The following is a 23743-nucleotide window of genomic DNA, read 5'->3' as shown; positions in this document are numbered from 1 at the left end:
GCACTTTCGGGAACTCAGAGGGACCGGGTAAGTAAATCTCCCCCATTGTCGGAGAGAAGGAATGGTAGGAGTCAACTCATTCCATACAACTATTTTCCACCGTGTGATACGATCATTTACCATAGTCTCAGCCCAAAAACATGGCCATTTATTCGTGGCATCACATTTTGGATTGTATGGCCACCAGTACCTCATGTTTACAGGTAGACAAGGCATAAGTCACATTTTGAAAAAAGGACATTACCATCAAAGTCAAGTGCGATAAACCACGGACGCTTACTCATAGATCCAGGCACAATGACTGTAATAATCTTCTTATATTTGTTATCCTCCTAAAAGTAACCACCAGTTGGTTAGGGCTGAGAAAGCAGGGGGCATCAGTGTAACAGTTTTGTAACTAAGGCACCAATGGGCACCTGTAGAACTCCCCCAGAGCCCTTTGGCTCATCATCATAATTTTAAAAGCCGATGTAAGGAGGAAGGAGGCCGGGATAACAAATATAAGACGATTACCAAACTCCCGATGCCTGGGTCTATGAGTAATGCCCCTGATGCATCACACTTGATTTTGATGGTGGATTTCCATTAATGATAACCAAAAATCAATCAAGCTCACAGCGGTCCGGCATTCAGAGGGCTATGGAGTGCAGTGTTCGGTAGCTTTATTGATACGACACTGCTATCACCAGGGCAGGGTTAGGGAACTTCTTACTTTAGTAAGTGCTCCTAGAGGGAATCTTTGGGTGACAGGTTCTCTTTAAATACCCCAAGCGTGTGTATTAAATTTTAACTAGTATTTTAAAAATCAAATTTAGGTTTTTTACTTAAATTTGCCAAAAAATGTTATCAGTGTTTGGCCACCCGAAACTGCAGTTCCAGCTTCTCCTGGATCACAAGTGCCAGTGCAGAGCAGATTCGTATTGTCAGTTTTTTGGCAGTTCAAAAGTTCATTTTCTGTGGAATTCATTTACATTTGTGGATACTTCATTGTATCTTTAGTGAATTAATGAGATTATATTAATTTTTTTTCTAGAGGAGGAAAAGAAAGTCAACAATTCTTGTTTTGGATTTTTTCAATTTTGGGGAGCAGATGTTCCCCATACCATGAAAATAATAATATGTTCCCTTTATCTTCTGTGATTACCGTGAAACCTTCTTTTGTATATTTTTATGTTTGACAAATTTTCATAGTAAAAACAAAAATGGAAAAAATCTGTTTCTGTGTATTGCATGCAGATATGTACACACCAGAATTGTATTTTTTTTAATTTACACCGACAATACTCATAAGTTCTGCAATAAGTTTATAATATGCATCAAAGAATCGAGCTGCATCCCCAATACAGAGAGGGAGAAGGTCCCATGAAGGTCCCATGATGCTGATGAGCACAAGAATAAATGTTTTGGCTACAGTTTCCAAAGGTTTTAAGATACTGACAGCGCTCCTTCATCCTGCTTCTTGTTTTCCCAGGCCTGCAACAACCCCTGAGCTAGAGATTGGCAATAAATCAGTGGCACAGCTTTCATGTTTCTCTGTCATTAGTAAAACAGATTTGGCCCTTGAATAGTGGTCATTCTCCATTGAGATTTTGTCAAATGAATGAATACAATCCATCATAGAAGATAGGCAAAGACTTAACAAACCAAAATTTTCAGGGAATCTGCAATGAAGCCTGTAGTGTCTAATGTCCAGGAGCAATGCATAGTCCTCTGTATCCACCACTGAGCCCTCAATGTCAGATGGGAACTTTACCAGCAATGCCTACACAGGGTGAGCCTGTATTCTCACATTTTATTGATCATTCTATCATGCTCTAGTGATGTAATGAAGGATGATATATTTTCCTTGTAGCGGGAATCCACCTAGTTAATGGCACTGTTGATATCGGCAACTCTCCGTTTGCTGCACAGGCACTGGAGCATGTAATAGCTAATGTGGGTCAGGCTTCCCAGAGACAAGGACAGGCTGTCAGGGTGGGAGTTGTCTCCACCTCTTCCTTCACATTTTTTCCAAAATATTCAGTTAATCCATGGAGTTACTTTAAGGAGGGAAATTTTCCCTACTTTGGATGGTATGTGGTCTTTTGCCCAGATTTATGAATTTGATCACGACCTACCGTGTTTCCCTGTGACTTTGCTGAAACTGATGGTGGATCCCGACTGGATGGAGAAAAGGAAGTGGAGTAGGAGGCACGGAGTGCTGTCCCGCAATCCTTGGTCTTGGAAGTATTTGCACCCCAGTAAATAACTGTCTTGGGACCATCCGCCACTATAATAACCCAGTGGGCAGTTTAAGTGATGTGGCCTTTGTGTGATGTGATGTGGCCATGTCACCCCTCTCCGCAAGTTCTTCTTGCTACCTTGGAGTTTTTGACCGTTACCTCTTTCTCCTTGCGTCATGGCTCTGTATGTACATATTGGTATGATATCATCCCTTAGCTATCTTTTTACCAAAATAAGTATAATAAACTGAAATACACCAGCATCTCGTATAATCATCTATTGGAATACAAAAATTAAACTAAACTATGGTGCAATGCAGCCTGGTGACCGAACAACTCAAGTGAAATGAAGGAATCACAATTTAGTTGACTCACCTTGAACATTAACATCTATGGCCTTGCTTATTTTCTTCATTGTTCCACTGGACACCTCACAGGTGTAACTCCCAGAATCCTCCAGCATGGCAGGTAAAAGTTTGTATTTATTGGATTTACCAAACCTTTGCACAATCTTTCCATCTTTATAAAAATCAAATTCCAAGTTGGCGTAGCTCAGCAGACCCCGAGTAGTGTGACAAGTCATCGTCATGGTAGCTCCTTCCACCACCGGATGTTGATTTAGTCTGATTTCTGGAGAGGTAAAAAGCTCTAAAACAAAATAAAATAATTACCACATCTAACAAATAAACCTGTTAACCTTGTAATGTCTGAATACTGGTCTATTGCTTCCTTGCACCACAGCCAGTAGTCTCCTTTATGGTTCACAAACAGTAAACCTTCTGTGATGAACAGAATACTTATCCTATCAGGGTTAGAACCAGGGATCTGACATGACATGAAAGGTCCTGGAACATATCCTCAGTGCGTGCTATAGTTCATACTTCATCACACTTGCATTTATTCTGTCTCCTTATATCTGGTTTCTTCTGACCCCCTTGGCTTGTTTTCCTGTTTATCCCTATTTATCTCTATTGTGGTTCATCTTCCTCTAGGTTTCTGAATTGGCTTTGGCAGCTTTTCTTATACATTTGTTTGTCTTGCCCTGATTTGTTATCTTTTAGAAATAAGGTGGTACTATCGCCAAGTTACTGGCCACTGTCTAGGGCGGTTTTGAACAAGTAGGTAGGGAAAGTCTGATGGATGTAATTTTAGGGCTGAATAACTGTGTCCATCCTTCTGTTCCCAGTCTGGCCCTTACAGATAAGGGTCAGGAAGTATGAGCTCTCTTTACCGAAGAAGAGTGAAGAAATCAGGCGAGACCTTTTTGAGGCTAACTGAGTATATTTGATGGTGGAGCTCTGGAGAATACTAGTTCTCTTCGTCAGACATGATGTTATGCATGAAACAGAAAATTCACAGCATTTTATACACCCGGCAGTGATCATCAAAGGATATTAAAAAAACCTCTAAAACCTCAGATTGATAAATACAGGGAAGTCTTATTTACAACAGGATGGCAATAAATACACTAAAAACCTGTGAGGCGACACATGAGCCCTGATTCTTATCTGCTTGTGGCTTTCAGGTACAAATCTACATTACTCTCTTTACCGAGACTTTGTCAATTAAGCAATTGAAGCTCAACTAAGGATTGCTGGGAAATGCATATATGTTTTCCAGGATAAGATAAGGAAAACATTGCCTCTTTGCTACCTTGTAAGGCAGCCCCCTTAGCATGATGACTTTAAGGAAGCCTAATGACATAGTTAAAGCCAACCTGGTATAAATATATTCAAAAAGGAACAAATTCATTGATAAATTCTCTGCATGAGGAGCTCTTACCTCCCGAGCCTAGTCAATAGCCTCTCTTTTATCTAAATCAGTTCCATACACTATACCATAGAGATCCGCAAGAAAACAGCGCTGTGTACACTGGGAATCTGTTCCTTCTGGAATAGATATACTGATTTTTATTCAATCCCACACTGTGTCATTAGGCTGTTTGAAAGTCATGCTCGATGCTAAGGGGGCTGCCTTACCAGGTTGCTAAGAGGTAATATTTTCCTTTTTACATCCTGAGAAAATATATTCACATATTTCCCCTTACAGATAAATCTATGACATTAGATTACATGCCATGAGTAGAAGTAGAACTAAGCGTATTAAATATTATAAAGACATAAATTATAATAGATTTACCTGTAACTAATATATACCCCTCAGCAGCAAAGGTTTTGGATCCTGAATCCGTGTTTATAACTCTTGTACATTTATATTTTCCAGAAGTGTTTTTGTAAACTTTTCCAAGATTTAGGTCAGTTCCAGAACCCAAAAACTTTATCATCTTGTCGTCTTTGTAAAAGGTGGTATTTACAGCGGAGCCGCTGTGCCACGTGTTACACCTCAGCGTCACCTCGTCCCCTTCATGGATGTTAGGAGGCATCTGCAGGATGAGATCCTCTGAAATACAGATAGAAAACAAAAGAGAATCTCAGTGAGGATCAGACAGGAATAAATGAGCACAGATAGGAACTAAATAGACATACTGTATTTTTTGGACTATAAGGCGCACCGGATTATAAGGCGCACCATCAATAAATGCCTGCTAAAACATCTAGGTTCATATATAAGGCGCACTGGATTATAAGGCGCACCATCAATAAATGCCTGCTAAAACGTCCAAGTTCATATATAAGGTGCACCGGATTATAAGGCGCACCATCAATAAATGCCTGCTAAAACATCTAGGTTCATATATAAGGCGCACTGGATTATAAGGCGCACCATCAATAAATGCCTGCTAAAACGTCCAAGTTCATATATAAGGTGCACCGGATTATAAGGCGCACCTGATTATAATGCTGAATGACCAGCAGGTGGCAGACCTGTGCACAGTTCAAGACAGCTGTTGTCTGTAAGTACAGTTCTTATATAAGGTGCACCGGATTATAAGGCGCACCTGATTATAATGCTGAATGACCAGCAGGTGGCAGACCTGTGCATAGTTCAAGGCAGCTGTTGTCTGTAAGTACGGTTCATATATAAGGTGCACTGGACTATAAGGCGCACCTTTGATTTCTGAGAAAATCAAAGGATTTTTTGAGCGCCTTATAGTCCGAAAAATAAAGCAATACTAGAGGGCACTAGCTAAGAGGGCAATGCCAGGAGTGGGTATTTAAGCCATGACTTACAGAAGACATGAATAACCAATCATCTGATCTCATTTCATAGAGTTAGGTTGGACTATAACGGCATCATTTCAGATATTGGCTGACAATAATAGATGCTTGCTGTTATTATTAGTAAATTTACATCTGGACTCTGATTTGTCAGGACCTTGCCGCCATCTCACGGACTGTATATGATGGTGACCGGACCCGACCTGAGGATAGAAAAATCTATAACATAACGAAGTGTACGACTGTGACTTATCCATCACCCGCTAATCTTACCATGGACCATATCCAGATAAAAGCGGTTGCTGCGTCCACCGTATCTCCCGGAGCACTGGTAATATCCAATATCATGGTCACTTTGAGCCTTTATGCTTATAGTATCAGATCCCGAGTGGAACTGGACGTTATCCTTATACCAGGAAAACTTTGGTCTCCCGAAGTCACTGCAGCTCATATTTACGGTGTCAAATTTGAAAATTTTGTCCCATTGAGTTGTCAAGACTGTTCTATAATGTTCTATGAATAAAAAAGTGAAATAGAAATATCATTAAAATATACATCCGACTCTACTCTACTAAAGGAACCCAGTGTCCAATGCCTGGACACAGACTATAAATCTCTATAATAACCTTGATACAATACATCTCTGTATGACTGACCCCACATACACGTAATGGGGCAGATTTACTTACCCGGCCCATTTGCGATCCAGCGGTGCTTTCTCTGCGCTGGATTCGGGTCCGGCCGGGATTTATGATGGTAGTTCCCCCGCCGTCCACCAGGTGGCGCTGCTGCACTGAAGTCCACTGGAATGCCTCGAAATACACCGGCCTATCCTGGATGAAGGTGAGTGAAATTTTTGCAACACAATTTTTTTTTTAAATGCGGCGTTTTTCCGAATCCGTCGGGTTTTCGCTCAGCCACGCCCCCCGATTTCCGTCACGTGCATGCCGGCGCCGATGCGCCACAATCCGATCGCGTGCGTCAAAATCCAGGGGCAATTCAGGTACAATCGGCGCAAATCGGAAATATTCGGGTAACACGTCGGGAAAACACGAATCGGGCCTTTAGTAAATGACCCCCAATATACTCAGGATCATTCGATTTTACTGTTGTCAAGTCCATGAGGTCACCTCCGTAATCTCGTATCCATGTTTTTATTCTCCATTGTTATCTATTTACAATAAGTATGAAAATTACAGGCAGTCCCCGGGTTACGTACAGGATAGGTTATGTAGGTTTTTCCTTAAGTTGAATTTGTATGTAAGTCGGAACTGTGTATTTTATAATTGTAACCCCAGACAAAATTTTTTTGGTCTCTGTGACAATTGGGTTTTAAAAATGTTGGATTGTCATAAGGACCGGGAGTAACACTAAAGCTTCATTACAGACACCTGTGATATCTGTTACAGCTGATTATTATAGCCTAGGACTAAAGTACAGTAAATTACCAATATCCAGAGGTCCGTTTGTAACTAGGGGTCGTCTGTAAGTTGGGGGTTCTTAAGCTGGGGGCAGCGTGTACTTAGTTCCTCGTGCCATATGGTATTTACTATTAGATTTAGTTGTTGTGTCAGCCATACCAACGTACGCTCAGTCCTAGAATTGTCCATCCTTGACTTTCCCTGTAGTGCAATATCAGGGTCTCTCAACTATTCATAGGTTATCCAAATCGTAAACCAACCGACTGAGCCCGTTTTATTTTCCCTTCTTTGTTAGTAAGAGGATGAGCTGAAAACCTTTCTGTCCAACATTAAGGTTACAGTTATGCTTAATATCTAAAACTGTGTAATGTCATTGGTCATCTTTCTCGGAATCATAGGCACATGACCATTTCAAATGTTAACGGGGGTGGGGCCTGGCATCGAAACGAGATGGAAGCGTGAGCCCAGCGCTTCTGCTAAATGCCTTATTAATAAGCAACTAGCGAAGCTTACCTTGTATATTCCAGCCCTAAACATCCCTAAGCTATCCAAAGAGCAGCATGGCGACCACCCGGAGAGCAAAAGGCGACTGATTTCTACTTCACCCCACACGAGGAAGAAATTCAACATGTGCCGAGTACCCGCAGCGGCCGCAAGAGATAGCAAGGACTCCTCTAGCTGTGCCACCCAGCGTTCTAAAGACATGGCTACCCCGAAACCTTCTTCTCCCTCCACGAAGTTCGCTGTGGCAACGGTTATTCCCGACGTTTAACCCCGTAACGGAGAATAGTGCCATAAAGTCGAAAACGCCCCTTTTTTGCCATTTTGAAAAATCTAAAAAATTCAATCAAAAGGCCATACAGTAACAAAAAAAGTCATCAAAAGTTAGAGATAATGACAGCACCCACAGCTCCGTACACTGAAGTATGAAAAAGTTATTATGGCCAGAAGACGGCAAAATGAAGATTTTTATTTTTTTGTACAGAAGGTTTTGATTTTTGTAAATTTATGAAAACATTATAAAACCTTATACAAATTTGTTATCCCCGTTATTTCACCAATACAAAGAATGTACACGGCATGGAATAATAAATGCCATCACTATGAAGTGCAATTTGTTACGCAGAAAACAAGCCCTCGCACAGCTCTGTACAGGGAAAAATAAAAAAAGTTGTAGATTTTTGAAGGTGGGGAGTGAAAAATAAAAATGTAAGAACCAATAAGGTCCTTGGCGGGAAGGGGTTAATGAATGTGGGCCAATGTGTGTGTCTATAAGTTGTGGGGTTCAGCTCAGCTAGTAGCCTTCAGATAAGCGCCAGGAAACAGTGTTTCAGAGGAACAAAACAGTTCTCTTTATTGTTAAGACAGAAAAATTGTCAGGGAAAAAAGGCTCCCGCCGGCAAAACAGGTCGTGCAGTCCACACGGTAAGTCTCAGGCCACACGGTAAGTCTCAGGCCACACGGTAAGTCTCAGGCCACACGGTAAGTCTCAGGCCACACGGTAAGTCTCAGGCCACACGGTAAGTCTCAGGCCACAGGGTAAGTCTCAGGCCACGCGGTAAGTCTCAGGCCACGCGGTAAGTCTCAGGCCACGCGGTAAGTCTCAGGCCACGCGGTAAGTCTCAGGCCACGCGGTAAGTCTCAGGCCACGCGGTAAGTCTCAGGCCACGCGGTAAGTCTCAGGCCACGCGGTAAGTCTCAGGCCACGCGGTAAGTCTCAGGCCACGCGGTAAGTCTCAGGCCACGCGGTAAGTCTCAGGCCACGCGGTAAGTCTCAGGCCACGCGGTAAGTCTCAGGCCACACGGTAAGTCTCAGGCCACACGGTAAGTCTCAGGCCACACGGTAAGTCTCAGGCCACACGGTAAGTCTCAGGCCACACGGTAAGTCTCAGGCTAGAGTGTATAAATGTGTGTATGAGTATGTAAATGTGTGTATAAGTGTATAAATGTGTCTATGAGTGTATAAATGCGTGTATGAGTGTATAAATGTGTGTATGAGGGTATAAATGTGTGTATGAGTGTATAAATGTGTGTATGAATAAATAAATGTGTGAATGAGTATATAAATGTGTGTATGAGGGTATAAATGTGTGTATAAATGTATAAATGTGTGAATGAGTATATAAATGTGTGTATGAGGGTATAAATGTGTGTATAAATGTATAAATGTGTGAATGAGTATATAAATGTGTGTATGAGGGTATAAATGTGTGTATGAGGGTATAAATGTGTGTATAAATGTATAAATGTGTGAATGAGTATATAAATGTGTGTATGAGTGTATAAATGTGTGTATGAGAGTATAAATGTGTGTATGAGGGTATAAATGTGTGTATGAGGGTATAAATGTGTGTATAAATGTATAAATGTGTGAATGAGTATATAAATGTGTGTATGAGTGTATAAATGTGTGTATGAGAGTATAAATGTGTGTATGAGTATATAAATGTGTGTATGAATAAATAAATGTGTGAATGAGTATATAAATGTGTGTATGAGGGTATAAATGTGTGTATAAATGTATAAATGTGTGAATGAGTATGAGTGAATGAGAATGAGTATAAATGTGTGTATGAGTGTATAAATGTGTGTGATTACATAAATGTGTGTATGAGTATATAAATGTGTGTATGAATAAATAAATGTGTATATGAGTATATAAATGTGTGTATGAGTGTATAAATGTGTGTATGAGTGTATAAATGTGTGTATGAGTATATAAATGTGTGTATCAGTGTATAAATGCGTGTATGAATGTATAAAATGTGTGTATGAGTATATAAATGTGTGTATGAGTGTATAAATGTGTGTATGAGTGCACAAATGTGTGTATGAGTATATAAATGTGTGTATGAGTATATAAATGTGTGTATCAGTGTATAAATGCGTGTATGAATGTATAAAATGTGTGTATGAGTATATAAATGTGTGTATGAGTGTATAAATGTGTGTATGAGTGCACAAATGTGTGTATGAGTATATAAATGTGTGTATGAGTATATAAAAGTGTGTATGAGTGTATAAATATGTGTATGAATGTATAAATGTGTGTATGAGTGCATAAATGTGTGAATGAGTGTATAAATGCGTGTATGAATAAATAAATGTGTATATGAGTATATAAATGTGTGTATGAGTGTATAAATGCGTGTATGAGTGTATAAATGTGTGTATGAGTATATAAATGTGTATATGAGCGTATAAATGCGTGTATGAATAAATAAATGTGTATATGAGTATATAAATGTGTGTATGAAGGTACAAATGTGTGTATGAGTATATAAATGCGTGTATGAGTGTATAAATTTGTGTATGAGTATATAAATGTGTGTTTGAGTAAAGAAATGTGTTTATGATTGTATAAATGTGTGTATGAGTGTATAAATGTGTGCATGAGTATATAAATGTGTGCATGAGTATATAAATGTGTGCATGAGTATATAAATGTGTGTATGAGTGTACAAATGTGTGTATGAGTATATAAATGTGTGTATGAGTTTATAAATGTGTGTATGAGTGTACAAATGTGTGTATGAGTTTATAAATGTGTGTATGAGTGTATAAATGTGTGTATGAGTGTATAAATGTGTGTATGAGGGTATAAATGTGTGTATGAGTGTATAAATGTGTGTATGAGTATATAAATGTGTGTATGAGTGTATAAATGTGTGTATGAGGGTATAAATGTGTGTATAAATGTATAAATGTGTGAATGAGTATATAAATGTGTGTATGAGGGTATAAATGTGTGTATAAATGTATAAATGTGTGAATGAGTATATAAATGTGTGTATGAGGGTATAAATGTGTGTATGAGGGTATAAATGTGTGTATAAATGTATAAATGTGTGAATGAGTATATAAATGTGTGTATGAGTGTATAAATGTGTGTATGGCCACACGGTAAGTCTCAGGCTAGAGTGTATAAATGTGTGTATGAGTATGTAAATGTGTGTATAAGTGTATAAATGTGTCTATGAGTGTATAAATGCGTGTATGAGTGTATAAATGTGTGTATGAGGGTATAAATGTGTGTATGAGTGTATAAATGTGTGTATGAATAAATAAATGTGTGAATGAGTATATAAATGTGTGTATGAGGGTATAAATGTGTGTATAAATGTATAAATGTGTGAATGAGTATATAAATGTGTGTATGAGGGTATAAATGTGTGTATAAATGTATAAATGTGTGAATGAGTATATAAATGTGTGTATGAGGGTATAAATGTGTGTATGAGGGTATAAATGTGTGTATAAATGTATAAATGTGTGAATGAGTATATAAATGTGTGTATGAGTGTATAAATGTGTGTATGAGAGTATAAATGTGTGTATGAGGGTATAAATGTGTGTATGAGGGTATAAATGTGTGTATAAATGTATAAATGTGTGAATGAGTATATAAATGTGTGTATGAGTGTATAAATGTGTGTATGAGAGTATAAATGTGTGTATGAGTATATAAATGTGTGTATGAATAAATAAATGTGTGAATGAGTATATAAATGTGTGTATGAGGGTATAAATGTGTGTATAAATGTATAAATGTGTGAATGAGTATGAGTGAATGAGAATGAGTATAAATGTGTGTATGAGTGTATAAATGTGTGTGATTACATAAATGTGTGTATGAGTATATAAATGTGTGTATGAATAAATAAATGTGTATATGAGTATATAAATGTGTGTATGAGTGTATAAATGTGTGTATGAGTGTATAAATGTGTGTATGAGTATATAAATGTGTGTATCAGTGTATAAATGCGTGTATGAATGTATAAAATGTGTGTATGAGTATATAAATGTGTGTATGAGTGTATAAATGTGTGTATGAGTGCACAAATGTGTGTATGAGTATATAAATGTGTGTATGAGTATATAAATGTGTGTATCAGTGTATAAATGCGTGTATGAATGTATAAAATGTGTGTATGAGTATATAAATGTGTGTATGAGTGTATAAATGTGTGTATGAGTGCACAAATGTGTGTATGAGTATATAAATGTGTGTATGAGTATATAAAAGTGTGTATGAGTGTATAAATATGTGTATGAATGTATAAATGTGTGTATGAGTGCATAAATGTGTGAATGAGTGTATAAATGCGTGTATGAATAAATAAATGTGTATATGAGTATATAAATGTGTGTATGAGTGTATAAATGCGTGTATGAGTGTATAAATGTGTGTATGAGTATATAAATGTGTATATGAGCGTATAAATGCGTGTATGAATAAATAAATGTGTATATGAGTATATAAATGTGTGTATGAAGGTACAAATGTGTGTATGAGTATATAAATGCGTGTATGAGTGTATAAATTTGTGTATGAGTATATAAATGTGTGTTTGAGTAAAGAAATGTGTTTATGATTGTATAAATGTGTGTATGAGTGTATAAATGTGTGCATGAGTATATAAATGTGTGCATGAGTATATAAATGTGTGCATGAGTATATAAATGTGTGTATGAGTGTACAAATGTGTGTATGAGTATATAAATGTGTGTATGAGTTTATAAATGTGTGTATGAGTGTACAAATGTGTGTATGAGTTTATAAATGTGTGTATGAGTGTATAAATGTGTGTATGAGTGTATAAATGTGTGTATGAGGGTATAAATGTGTGTATGAGTGTATAAATGTGTGTATGAGTATATAAATGTGTGTATGAGTGTATAAATGTGTGTATGAGGGTATAAATGTGTGTATGAGGGTATAAATGTGTGTATGAGTGTATAAATGTGTGTATGAGTGTATAAATGTATCTATGAGTGTATAAATGTGTCTATGAGTGTATAAATGTGTGTATGAGTGTATAAATGTATCTATGAGTGTATAAATGTGTCTATGAGTGTATAAATGTGTCTATGAGTATACAAATGCGTGTATGAGTGTATAAATGTGTGTATAAGTGTATAAATGTCTGTATGAGTGTATAAGTGTGTGTATTAGTGTATAAATGTGTGTGATTGTACAAAAATATGTCCGTGTACAAATATGATTATATATGTAAGGATTGGGGGCCCCATTCAGAAGTCTACTTGTGGGGCCCTACTTTTCCTGGACTTGTCCTAACTTCCCCTGTTACATTTATATTACTAATGACATTAGCCAACAATATTTTTACATATGTCATGGATTTCTTCTAGTAATGCTACTGTACATAAATATGATATATAAAGGACTGTACTCAAAACCCGATAACAACAAAACGCTTTTCCTTCCACCTAGAGGACCCAGTTTTGTTGGCTCAATGTTTTATTACTGTTGATATGTTCTACTGTATTTCTTCTCCCAGCTTGTGCTGGAGCAGATCCTGGAGGTTGTAGTTCTTTGGAGGCCGGACTGACCTACGATGGTGGCCGGTGCTAGTATCGGTGGTAGATGCCTCTAGGCCTACCCAATAAATAGTTATAATTACAAAGATGCTCATTTACATGTATATGATGCTCATAATGTGCTCTTTTTTTGCTGTTTAAGTTGGTTGTTGTAACAGAATTTCAAAAACTTTAATAAAACGAAAAGTTAAAGGGGGTGACAACTCTTGATGCAATGGATGATGTCCACTTACCGTGTACTCTAAGAAAACTCCTTGAACTCTGCTTAACCACGTTGTTCAGTATTGTTCTGACTACACATGAGTACCACCCAGAATCCTCCACAGTAGTGTATGGGACAATGTATTTATTGGAGGAGCCAAATCCTTGGACGGGCCAATAATTTCTATAGAAAGCAAATTGTAATTCTGTGTCTGCCCTTAATGGATGAAGAGACGTCTCACACGTCACAGTGACGTCCATTCCTGTGTATAACACATCTGAACTTAATTTCATCTCTGGAGGCGAGAACAGAGCTGGAAGATACAACAAGACGAGGGTGAGCAACACATTGGTCCATATATGGTCCTATATACCTAGGTCATAGCAGTCTGGGATACACCACACTTTACCTGTCGCTTTAAATGTCTCTCGAGCTTCCGATTCCTTCACTTCATTGTCCAGGAAAGCCTTTTTTGTACATGTATAACTGTATAAATATGAAGCTTCAACTTTTCCTAAAAAAAAATACGTTTCCTCGTTCATCGATTTTAGTATTTTATTGGTCGGTGACGAAGGATCATATTTAGGTTTTTTATAAAATGAGGCTTGAGCGCCGGTTGTGTTCATGTCAGGACGACTGTCACACGTCAGGTTCAGGATGTCACCTTCGAAGACGCGTAGCGGGACTCTCAGTATAGTAAGGTCTGGAGGAGGGAGACAAGACATGAGACCCTAGAAGAACATGACTGATGCATAGTCCCATAATATTAATAACTTCCTCTACTGATCTTCATGCTTGTCACGGGTGGTCACGACTCATATCGCGGGTCGCAGGCTCACCGGTGCCTCTCGCCCCTCGCCAGCATGCCGCAAGCGCAATTTACAGGTCCCGGCTCCTGTCCTGGCTTCTTCGGTCCCAGCTGCTGCTGTTCCACCATCTTCGGCCGTGCACGAGCGTCCCCGACTCCTAGGGCGCGTGCGCACCGGCTTCTGCAGATTTAAAGGGCCAGCTCGCCACTAATTGGCGCTGGCCATTTCAGGTAAATCTATTTAAGCCTGCCTCTTCCTGTGATCCCTGTCGGATCTTTGTGCCTAGCGCCCTAGAGAAAGCTGTTTTTATGCCGTGTGCTGTTTCTGTGAATTCCTGTTGTGACCCTGGTTCTGTTTTTGACTCCGCTCCTTTGCCGCCTGCCCTGACCTGTTGCTACGTTTCCGACTCCGATCCTGTGCTGCCCGTCCTGACCTCCTGCCTGTCCCCCACTATGAGATTTCCTGCAGTTTCTGTACCTCGACCTTGGCTGCCATTGCGGACAAGTCATGCCTGTGGAACGACCTGGTGGTACCACGCCGCAGCAAGACCATCCTGCTTTGCGGCGGGCTCTGGTGAAAACCGGGTACCACTTAGACTCCAGTCCCAGGTTGTGGCTTGTGTCATCGTCCGCAGTGGTCCAGAAGATCCACAAGCTCGAAGCCTGACAATGCTCTTAAGGATGGATCCTCATTGGCGCTCATCACTAGGTCCTACCTCAAAGACGGAAAAGTTAACACAGAGATTTTAAGCAACAAATTAACCAAATTTTATTACAACATATCACATTTTTGATGGACATAATAGTTTCCTACCAAAACAGAAAATTATTATTTATGGAAGTATAAAAAATGTTAGCAAAGACGTCTCTTTGGGTCTTAACCCAAAGTAGACGGTCACCAACAGAGGTATGAAAATACAAAAGGGGTAAGTTGCACCAAGCACCAATCCACGCTCTTGGTTAGATAATATGCATGCACATGGTTTATTAACTATAATGGTTAAGATACAATATATAATACATCAAATTAAAATGCAATAATACACAATGTCATGGTATGCATACCAGTGTATAATAATTTATTATAATTTATTATATCTCAGGCTGGGCTAAAAAAGGGGTACAAATGGCACCATAGTTTGTTTTTACGGACAGGTAAAAAGCTCATATATTCCTATAGGTTATTAATAGAGATGAGCGAGTATACTCGTCCGAGCTTGATGCTCGTTCGAGTATTAAGGTACTCGAAACGGCTCGTTGCTCGGACGAGTATTTCCCCTGCTCGAGATCGAGCATTTAATTAAAAAAACACAGTGAAGAATAATGAAGAATAGAATAAAAACAGTGAACACAGTGACCACAGGATCATTTAAGTGAAAAAGACAGTGAAGAACACAGTGAAGAATAGATTACAGATGTTCGGCACATCTGCTTACTTGTTGGAAGATACGCGCGGAACGGCAGCAGGGAGACATCAAGCAGCACGGGGAGACATCAAGCAGCACGGGGAGACATCGGGCAGCACGGGGGAGACATCGGGCAGCACGGGGGAGACATCGGGCAGCACGGGGAGACATCGGGCAGCATGGGGGAGACATCGGGCAGCACGGGGGAGACATCGGGCAGCACGGGGGAGACATCGGGCAGCACGGGGAGACATCGGGCAGCATGGGGGAGACATCGGGCAGCACGGGGGAGACATCGGGCAGCACGGGGGAGACATCGGGCAGCACGGGGGAGACATCGGGCAGCACGGGGGAGACATCGGGCAGCACGGGGGAGACATCGGGCAGCACGGGGGAGACATCGGGCAGCACGGGGGAGACATCGGGCAGCACGGGGGAGACATCGGGCAGCACGGGGGAGACATCGGGCAGCACGGGGGAGACATCGGGCAGCACGGGGGAGACATCGGGCAGCACGGGGAGACATCGGGCAGCACGGGGGAGACATCGAGCAGCACGGGGGAGACATCGGGCAGCACGGGGGAGACATCGGGCAGCACGGGGGAGACATCGGGCAGCACGGGGGAGACATCGGGCAGCACGGGGGAGACATCGCGCAGCACGGGGGAGACATCGGGCAGCACGGGGGAGACATCGGGCAGCACGGGGAGACATCGGGCAGCACGGGGAGACATCGGGCAGCACGGGGGAGACATCGGGCAGCACGGGGGAGACATCGGGCAGCACGGGGGAGACATCGGGCAGCACGGGGAAGACATCGGGCAGCACGGGGAAGACATCGGGCAGCACGGGGAAGACATCGGGCAGCACGGGGAAGACATCGGGCAGCACGGGGGAGACATCGGGCAGCACGGGGGAGACATCGGGCAGCACGGGGGAGACATCGGGCAGCACGGGGGAGACATCGGGCAGCACGGGGGAGACATCGGGCAGCACGGGGGAGACATCGGGCAGCACGGGGGAGACATCGGGCAGCACGGGGGAGACATCGGGCAGCACGGGGGAGACATCGGGCAGCACGGGGAGACATCGGGCAGCACGGGGGAGACTTCAGTGGAAGAAGAGGAGCGGATCCCGGGACAGCGTATCACCCCGACAAGTAAGCAGATGTGCCGAACATCTGTAACCTATTCTTCACTGCGTTTTTCACTGCGTTTTTCACTTAAATGATCCTGTGTTCACTGTTTTTATTCTATTCTTCACTGTTCTTCACATCTGATAACTTGTCGGGAGATAATATACGCGCGGAACAGTGAAGAATAGATTGCAGATGTTTCCATACATCTAATAACTTATGAGAAGACATTCTTTTTCAATTAAATAACACATTTTATTCCCGAACCATGGTCCCTTTGAAAAATGCTCGGGTCTCCCATTGACTTCAATGGGGCTCGTTATTCGAGACGAGCACTCGAGCATCTGGAAAAGTTCGTCTCGAATAACGAGCACCCGAGCATTTTAGTGCTCGCTCATCTCTAGTTATTAACCTTTTAGTTCCTCCAATTTTTCAGTGGAGTTATATAATTATAGTTATAATTATATAACTGCCGGTTTTGAGTTAAGGTTGGGATTAAGGTAGTGCAGAGTTACTACGACTAGAGGTATAAAAATCTATGGGAGTTCCCCACCAAAGGTCTGAGACAGTTCACCACAAGGTATGAGAACCCGATGTGAAATGTTACCATAAGAGCTCTTGCGAAGTCACTAGTGATGAGCGGGTCCAAACCCCCAAATTTGGGCAAGTACAGAATTTAGCTCTGCGCTTCTCAATATCACTTTATACTATTGACAGTTATTTGCATCCATATATATCACAATGGGGCTCATTTACTAAGGCTCCGAATCGCTCTTTTTCGTCGGGTTTCCCGAAAATTACTGGTTTGCGCCGAATTTCCCCGGGTTTTTGCCGCTCGTGATCGGATTGTGGCGCATCGGCGCCAGCATGCATGCGACAGGAATTGGGGGGGCGTGGCCATCGTTCAGTTTTTCCTATCCTGCCAAGCGCAAATTTTGGCTTCTTTTTGAGAGGTTTTGTTGCAAATGTATCAAATCCTCATGGACACAAGCCATGTGAGGGGTTATATACAGGAGAGGACACAAGCCATGTGAGGGGTTATATACAGGAGAGGATACAAGCCATGTGAGGGGTTATATACAGGAGAGGATACAAGCCATGTGAGGGGTTATATACAGGAGAGGATACAAGCCATGTGAGGGGTTATATACAGGAAAGGATACAAGCCATGTGAGGGGGTTATATACAGGAGAGGACACAAGCCATGTGAGGGGGTTATATACAGGAGAGGATACAAGCCATGTGAGGGGGTTATATACAGGAGAGGATACAAGTCATGTGAGGGGATATATACAGGAGAGGACACAAGCCATGTGAGGGGGTTATATACAGGAGAGGATACAAGCCATGTGAGGGGGTTATATACAGGAGAGGATACAAGCCATGTGAGGGGTTATATACAGGAGAGGATACAAGCCATGTGAGGGGTTATATACAGGAGAGGATACAAGCCATGTGAGGGGTTATATACAGGAGAGGACACAAGCCATGTGAGGGGGTTATATACAGGAGAGGACATAAGCCATGTGAGGGGGTATATACAGGAGAGGATACAAGCCATGCGAGGGGGTTATATACAGGAGAGGATACAAGCCATGCGAGGGGGTTATATACAGGAGAGGATACAAGCCATGTGAGGGGGTCATATACAGGAGAGGATACAAGCCATGTGAGGGGGTCATATACAGGAGAGGATACAAGCCATGTGAGGGGGTTATATACAGGAGAGGATACAAGCCATGTGATGGGGTTATATACAGGAGTGGACACAAGCCATGTGAGGGGATATATACAGGAGAGGATACAAGCCATGTGAGGTGTTATATACAGGAGAGGACACAAGCCATGTGAGGGGTTATATACAGGAGAGGATACAAGCCAGGTGAGGAGTTATACACAGGAGAGGATACAAGCCATGTGAGGGGGTTATAAACAGGAGAGGACACAAGCCATGTGAGGGGGTTATATACAGGAGAGGATACAAGCCATGTGAGGGGGTTATATACAGGAGAGGATACAAGCCATGTGAGGGGGTTATATACAGGAGAGGATACAAGCAATGTGAGGGGGTTATATACAGGAGAGGACACAAGCCATGTGAGGGGGTTATATACAGGAGAGGATACAAGCCATGTGAGGGGTTATATACAGGAGAGTACACAAGCCATGTGACAGGGTTATATACAGGAGTGGACGCAAGCCATGTGAGGGGTTATATACATGAGAGGATACAAGCCATGTGAGGGGATTATATACAGGAGAGGACACAAGTCATGTGAGGGGTTATATACAGGAGAGGATACAAGCCATGTGAGGGGTGATATACAGGAGAGGATACAAGACATGTGAGGGGTGATATACAGGAGAGGATACAAGCCATGTGAGGGGTTATATACAGGAGAGGATACAAGCCATGTGAGGGGTTATATACAGGAGAGGATACAAGCCATGTGAGGGGTTATATACAGGAGAGGATACAAGCCATGTGAGGGGGTTATATACAGGGGAGGATACAAGCCATGTGAGGTGTTATATACAGAGGAGGATACAAGTCATGTGAGGGGGTTATATACAGGAGAGGATACAAGCCATGTGAGGGGGTTATATACAGGAGAGGATACAAGCCATGTGAGGGGTTATATACAGGAGAGGATACAAGCCATGTGAGGGGTTATATACAGGAGAGGACACAAGCCATGTGAGGGGTTATATACAGGAGAGGATACAAGCCATGTGAGGGGTTATATACAGGAGAGGATACAAGCCATGTGAGTGGTTATATACAGGAGAGGATACAAGCCATGTGAGGGGTTATATACAGGAGAGGACACAAGCCATGTGAGGGGGTTATATACAGGAGAGGATACAAGCCATGTGAGGGGTTATATACAGGAGAGGATACAAGCCATGTGAGGGGGTTATATACAGGAGAGGATACAAGCCATGTGAGGGGGTTATATACAGGAGAGGACACAAGCCATGTGAGGGGTTATATACAGGAGAGGATACAAGCCATGTGAGGGGTTATATACAGGAGAGGACACAAGCCATGTGAGGGGGTTATATACAGGAGAGGACACAAGCCATGTGAGGGGTTATATACAGGAGAGGATACAAGCCATGTGAGGGGTTATATACAGGAGAGGACACAAGCCATGTGAGGGGGTTATATACAGGAGAGGACACAAGCCATGTGAGGGGTTATATACAGGAGAGGATACAAGCCATGCGAGGGGGTTATATACAGGAGAGGACACAAGCCATGTGAGGGGTTATATGCAATCCAATTACTGGCCACCCTCCTAGATCTACGCTCCAGGTATAACATAACCACCTTCATTACACTAGAGAGTAAGCCAAAAATTAGGGAGTACAAGCACAAATTGGTAGAGGCACTACCCTTGGAGTAGCCATCCGACATTGAGATCTCGGAGGCAGCACAAGGAGGAGGGGTAAGTCACCTGTCCTCAGAAAGTCTGCCGTCAGAGCACGTGGTCAGCACCACCGGTGGTGTCCTCACCAACAAAAGGATCCACCTGTCCACACACAAAGCACAGATCCCATTCTCTCATTGAGTGAATTTAACTTTTTAATTTGCCAATTACGTATTCTCTGAATTTTAATTAAAAAATAGTTAAATTCAACATTTGCCAAATTTAAACTGGAAATGATCAAATTGTGCATTACATGAATTTAAATTTCAATTTGCGCAGTAGCTGAATTTTAAATTGGAAGTTGGAAAATTGTGAATTTACTGAATTTTAACTGCAGTGAGAGCAAAGGTGTGGGGTTTTCCTATTTTTTCCTATTCTTCTAATTTACTGAGAATGATTAGCTGGGTCTGAACACTCAGATCACATTTAACCTAAATGGCATGAAAGGAAATGTAGCATAAGATTTCATGAATTATGAACCAAACACACCTTGAGAATGCTGTAGCTACACTGATGCAGAAACATATCTTGTTTAATCTCTGAGCTTGATGAAAAAAAACAAACAATTATGACATTCAGGATCTTGGGAAAGGTGGATTGGCTTCAGCCTGCACGTTACACAGAGCTTCCTGAACTGTCCAGACAGGACTAATCAACCTGAGCTGTATAACTCGTACCCAGCACCTGGGGGATGGTGCAGCAATTACTTCTGCCTGTCAGGCACAACACAGTGATTACTTATTCTCTGAGCAGTGCATAACTAATGCAAAAGGAGAAGCGCCGAGCCCCAGCAAAGAAGGGACAGAGCTTCATTATTATAATTTTATAATAGTTTTTTTCAGCAAAACCATTCAGCTCCAGGATTAAACAAGATATGATCCTGCATCAGTGTAGCTACAGCATTATCAAGGTTTGTTTGCTTCACAATGCATCAAATCACATGGTAGATTTCCTTTAACAGCATTGTATTTTTATAATTATTATAATTATTATTATAATATTTTTACCCCATTTTAAATTCAATTTTGGGTTCTGAAACCTGGGTCCCCATTGACTTCAATGAGCTCTTTGTTCGGGTCAAAGTTTGGGCCCGAAGTTCAGGTCCCGAACTGGATTTTGCTGCAAAATTTGGAGGAACCCATCAAATCCGAATCTTGACCAACCCGCTCATCACTAGAGGTCACCATTAAAGGTAAAAAGACCCAATAGGGCACATTTACTTCCCCGGTCACCAGAGTTCCCACGAAAATATATTGTCCGATGATCATGCACTCTGCCGCGATTCACTAAGATCGTGCGCCCAATATCCTGCATGTGTCGCTTCCCCGCTCAGGTCCCCGGAGTTCACCATCTTCTTCCTGGTGCATGTAAGTGCATTGGACTGCGAGACAATTTGAAAGTTAAATCCTGATTTAGTCGGATAGTCCACCCCCTAAATTTTGTCACATGAAAGCCAGCGCGGCTGCGCCATAATAAGGGTCGTGTGCGACACAATCGCAATGCATCCACAATACAAGCGATTTCTCCATTGAAGAATGGGCACAGTCTGGAAAAAGTGCGTTGCAAAGCCTAAGTAGATGTGCCCCGTTGTGTCAGGTCACGACCAGATGCATGAGAATTAAAAGTAGCAGGTGCCCAACACAGGTAGTGAAAAGTTACCACTAGGGATATGAGGGACAGTTCCTCACCAGAGGTATAAAGGTTCAATGAGACACGTTTCTACCAGCCCGGTAGGTCACCACTAGAGATATTTGTAGACCGCAGCCGGCATTAATGATGATAAAGTACAGATTTCTAACTTCCAAACACACACCTATGATAGTCTGGATAAGGTGTAAGGGACTTACCTGTTGTCTCTCAAATACAGGTTATGTAAATATGCCATATCTCCGGCACAAGACACAACAATACACCATCAATGTGCACCAGTAAAAATGTATAGATGAAAGATATCACCAGAGTTTGTGGTGACAAGGAGCTGGCATGACCACCAATTTCTCCAACCTTTCCATGGCTTCCTGAGTGTTGTAATATATACTGGTGTGTATTTAGAAAGAGTACATACGCACATGACTTACCCTTTGTAACGTGGGGTCGTTCAGGGTCACTTATGGGACTGCTGTTGGTCTTGCACTGGTAATTTGCCCGGTCAGAGAACTGAATGGAGGAGATAGTGAAGTTCTGAGCATGTACATCCATCTTAGCGCCATTCTTATACCACGTATATGTCTCATCCTCCGGAGCCTTAGGTGACTGGTGGCAGGATATGGTCACCGTCTCATTGTAGAAGAAGGCTTTCCAGTCTGGGGTGAAGGAGATCACCGGCTTCTCTACAGATATGATGGGGGACAAGACGCCAACATTACTATCAACTTATTCACATGCCTTATATTCTATTCTATCCCCCAGGCCGCACTCACCTCTCCACGCTCCTGATCCCGTCCCGGCTAGGCTCGAAGATTTAAAGGCCCAGCGCACCACTGATGGCGCTGGCACTTCCAGGTTTCCCATAAAGACCGGCGGCTCCCATCACTCACGAATCTTTGAGCTCATTAGTCTAAGAGAAAGTTTCCTGGTTCCCTGCTCCTTGTTCCCGTTCCCTGTTTCTGCCTTGATCTCCTGTTGCTGACCCCGGACTTGGACCTTGACTTTGCATCTTTGCTGCCAGCCCCGATTACCAGCCTGAGCCTGACTATGAGACTGCTTGCTGATTCCGTACTTCTATCTTGGCTACCACCGCAGTTTAGTCGCACCCGTGGAATGAGCTGGTGGTTCCCTGCCTCAGCAAGTCCATTCCGCTTTGTGGCGGGCTCTGGTGAAGACCAGGTGCCACTTAGATTCCGGTCCCAAGTCTCGGCTAGTACCACCTACTGTGGTGGTCCAGTGGGTCCACTGACCCCGAGCCCTGACAGAATGTTTCAATTTGTTGATGACTTGTATAGGTAGGACAGAACATAAAAATAATATTACATAAATCCATGTGCATAGGATTAACGTGCCAAAAAAATAAAGAAACACAATGCAAAACAATAATTATGTGAAAATATGTGTCTGTACTAATCTTGAGGATATCTAGGACAAGGAATATCTCACTCTTTTGAAGTAGTTGGGAGATTGTGAGGATTCTTGAAATAATTTATAGTTTATATGGAAAAGACAGAGGAAGATGAGAGGAGGCGTGACTCGGCCGGTGGGGGGGAACGGTATCCAGGGGGCATCAGGTCAAGTAAGCGGGAGTTTTTAGGGGATTGCCTCGTTGAGTCTATTAGATTGAGGAGACTATCACCAATTTTACATCACAGGAGGACTAGGTGGGCTAAGAACAAGGTCCTTGGAGTTGCTGGAATGGTAGTAGAGAAAATACATGGCGCTTGGGTATGGCTTTTTTTGGCTCTTGCTGGATGGTGTCCTGGGGATTGGTTTAAAAATGGGTGGGTTTAGCCATCTGCAATTATTGGTCCACCTGGACCAAATGTAGAAGCTTGGGGTACATAGAAAGTGGTTTGGTGGTCGATTTGTAGCTACAAGGACATTACTTCCCTTAGATCCACATATAATGGAGAACACAAGGGGAGTTTTATGTATTTTAGATACATTTTTCAGTTATTACTTATAGAATTTATTTATTTATTGTATTGTTAATAAAAAGGC

At 41.9% G+C, this 23743-nt stretch overlaps 1 protein-coding gene across 1 annotated transcript in view; it reads right to left on the bottom strand.

Moving 5' to 3' along the window:
• Nucleotides 1-23743, bottom strand: part of LOC140069974 (Fc receptor-like protein 5) — a 45779-nt gene that overhangs the window by 16127 nt on the left and 5909 nt on the right. Inside the window, exons 4-9 of the mRNA XM_072116302.1 lie at nucleotides 22171-22422; nucleotides 13719-14012; nucleotides 13341-13622; nucleotides 5615-5854; nucleotides 4362-4622; nucleotides 2598-2870 (exon numbers count right to left, since the gene is read on the bottom strand). Of these exons, the coding sequence (XP_071972403.1) occupies nucleotides 2598-2870; nucleotides 4362-4622; nucleotides 5615-5854; nucleotides 13341-13622; nucleotides 13719-14012; nucleotides 22171-22422 (1602 nt within the window). The remainder of the gene's footprint in view (nucleotides 1-2597; nucleotides 2871-4361; nucleotides 4623-5614; nucleotides 5855-13340; nucleotides 13623-13718; nucleotides 14013-22170; nucleotides 22423-23743) is intronic.

The sequence above is a fragment of the Engystomops pustulosus genome, chromosome 7, assembly GCF_040894005.1.
Source record: "Engystomops pustulosus chromosome 7, aEngPut4.maternal, whole genome shotgun sequence".
NCBI lineage: Eukaryota > Metazoa > Chordata > Amphibia > Anura > Leptodactylidae > Engystomops > Engystomops pustulosus.
The sequence above is the reverse complement of the archived record's forward strand: the minus strand, read 5'-3'. Positions and strand labels throughout refer to the sequence as shown.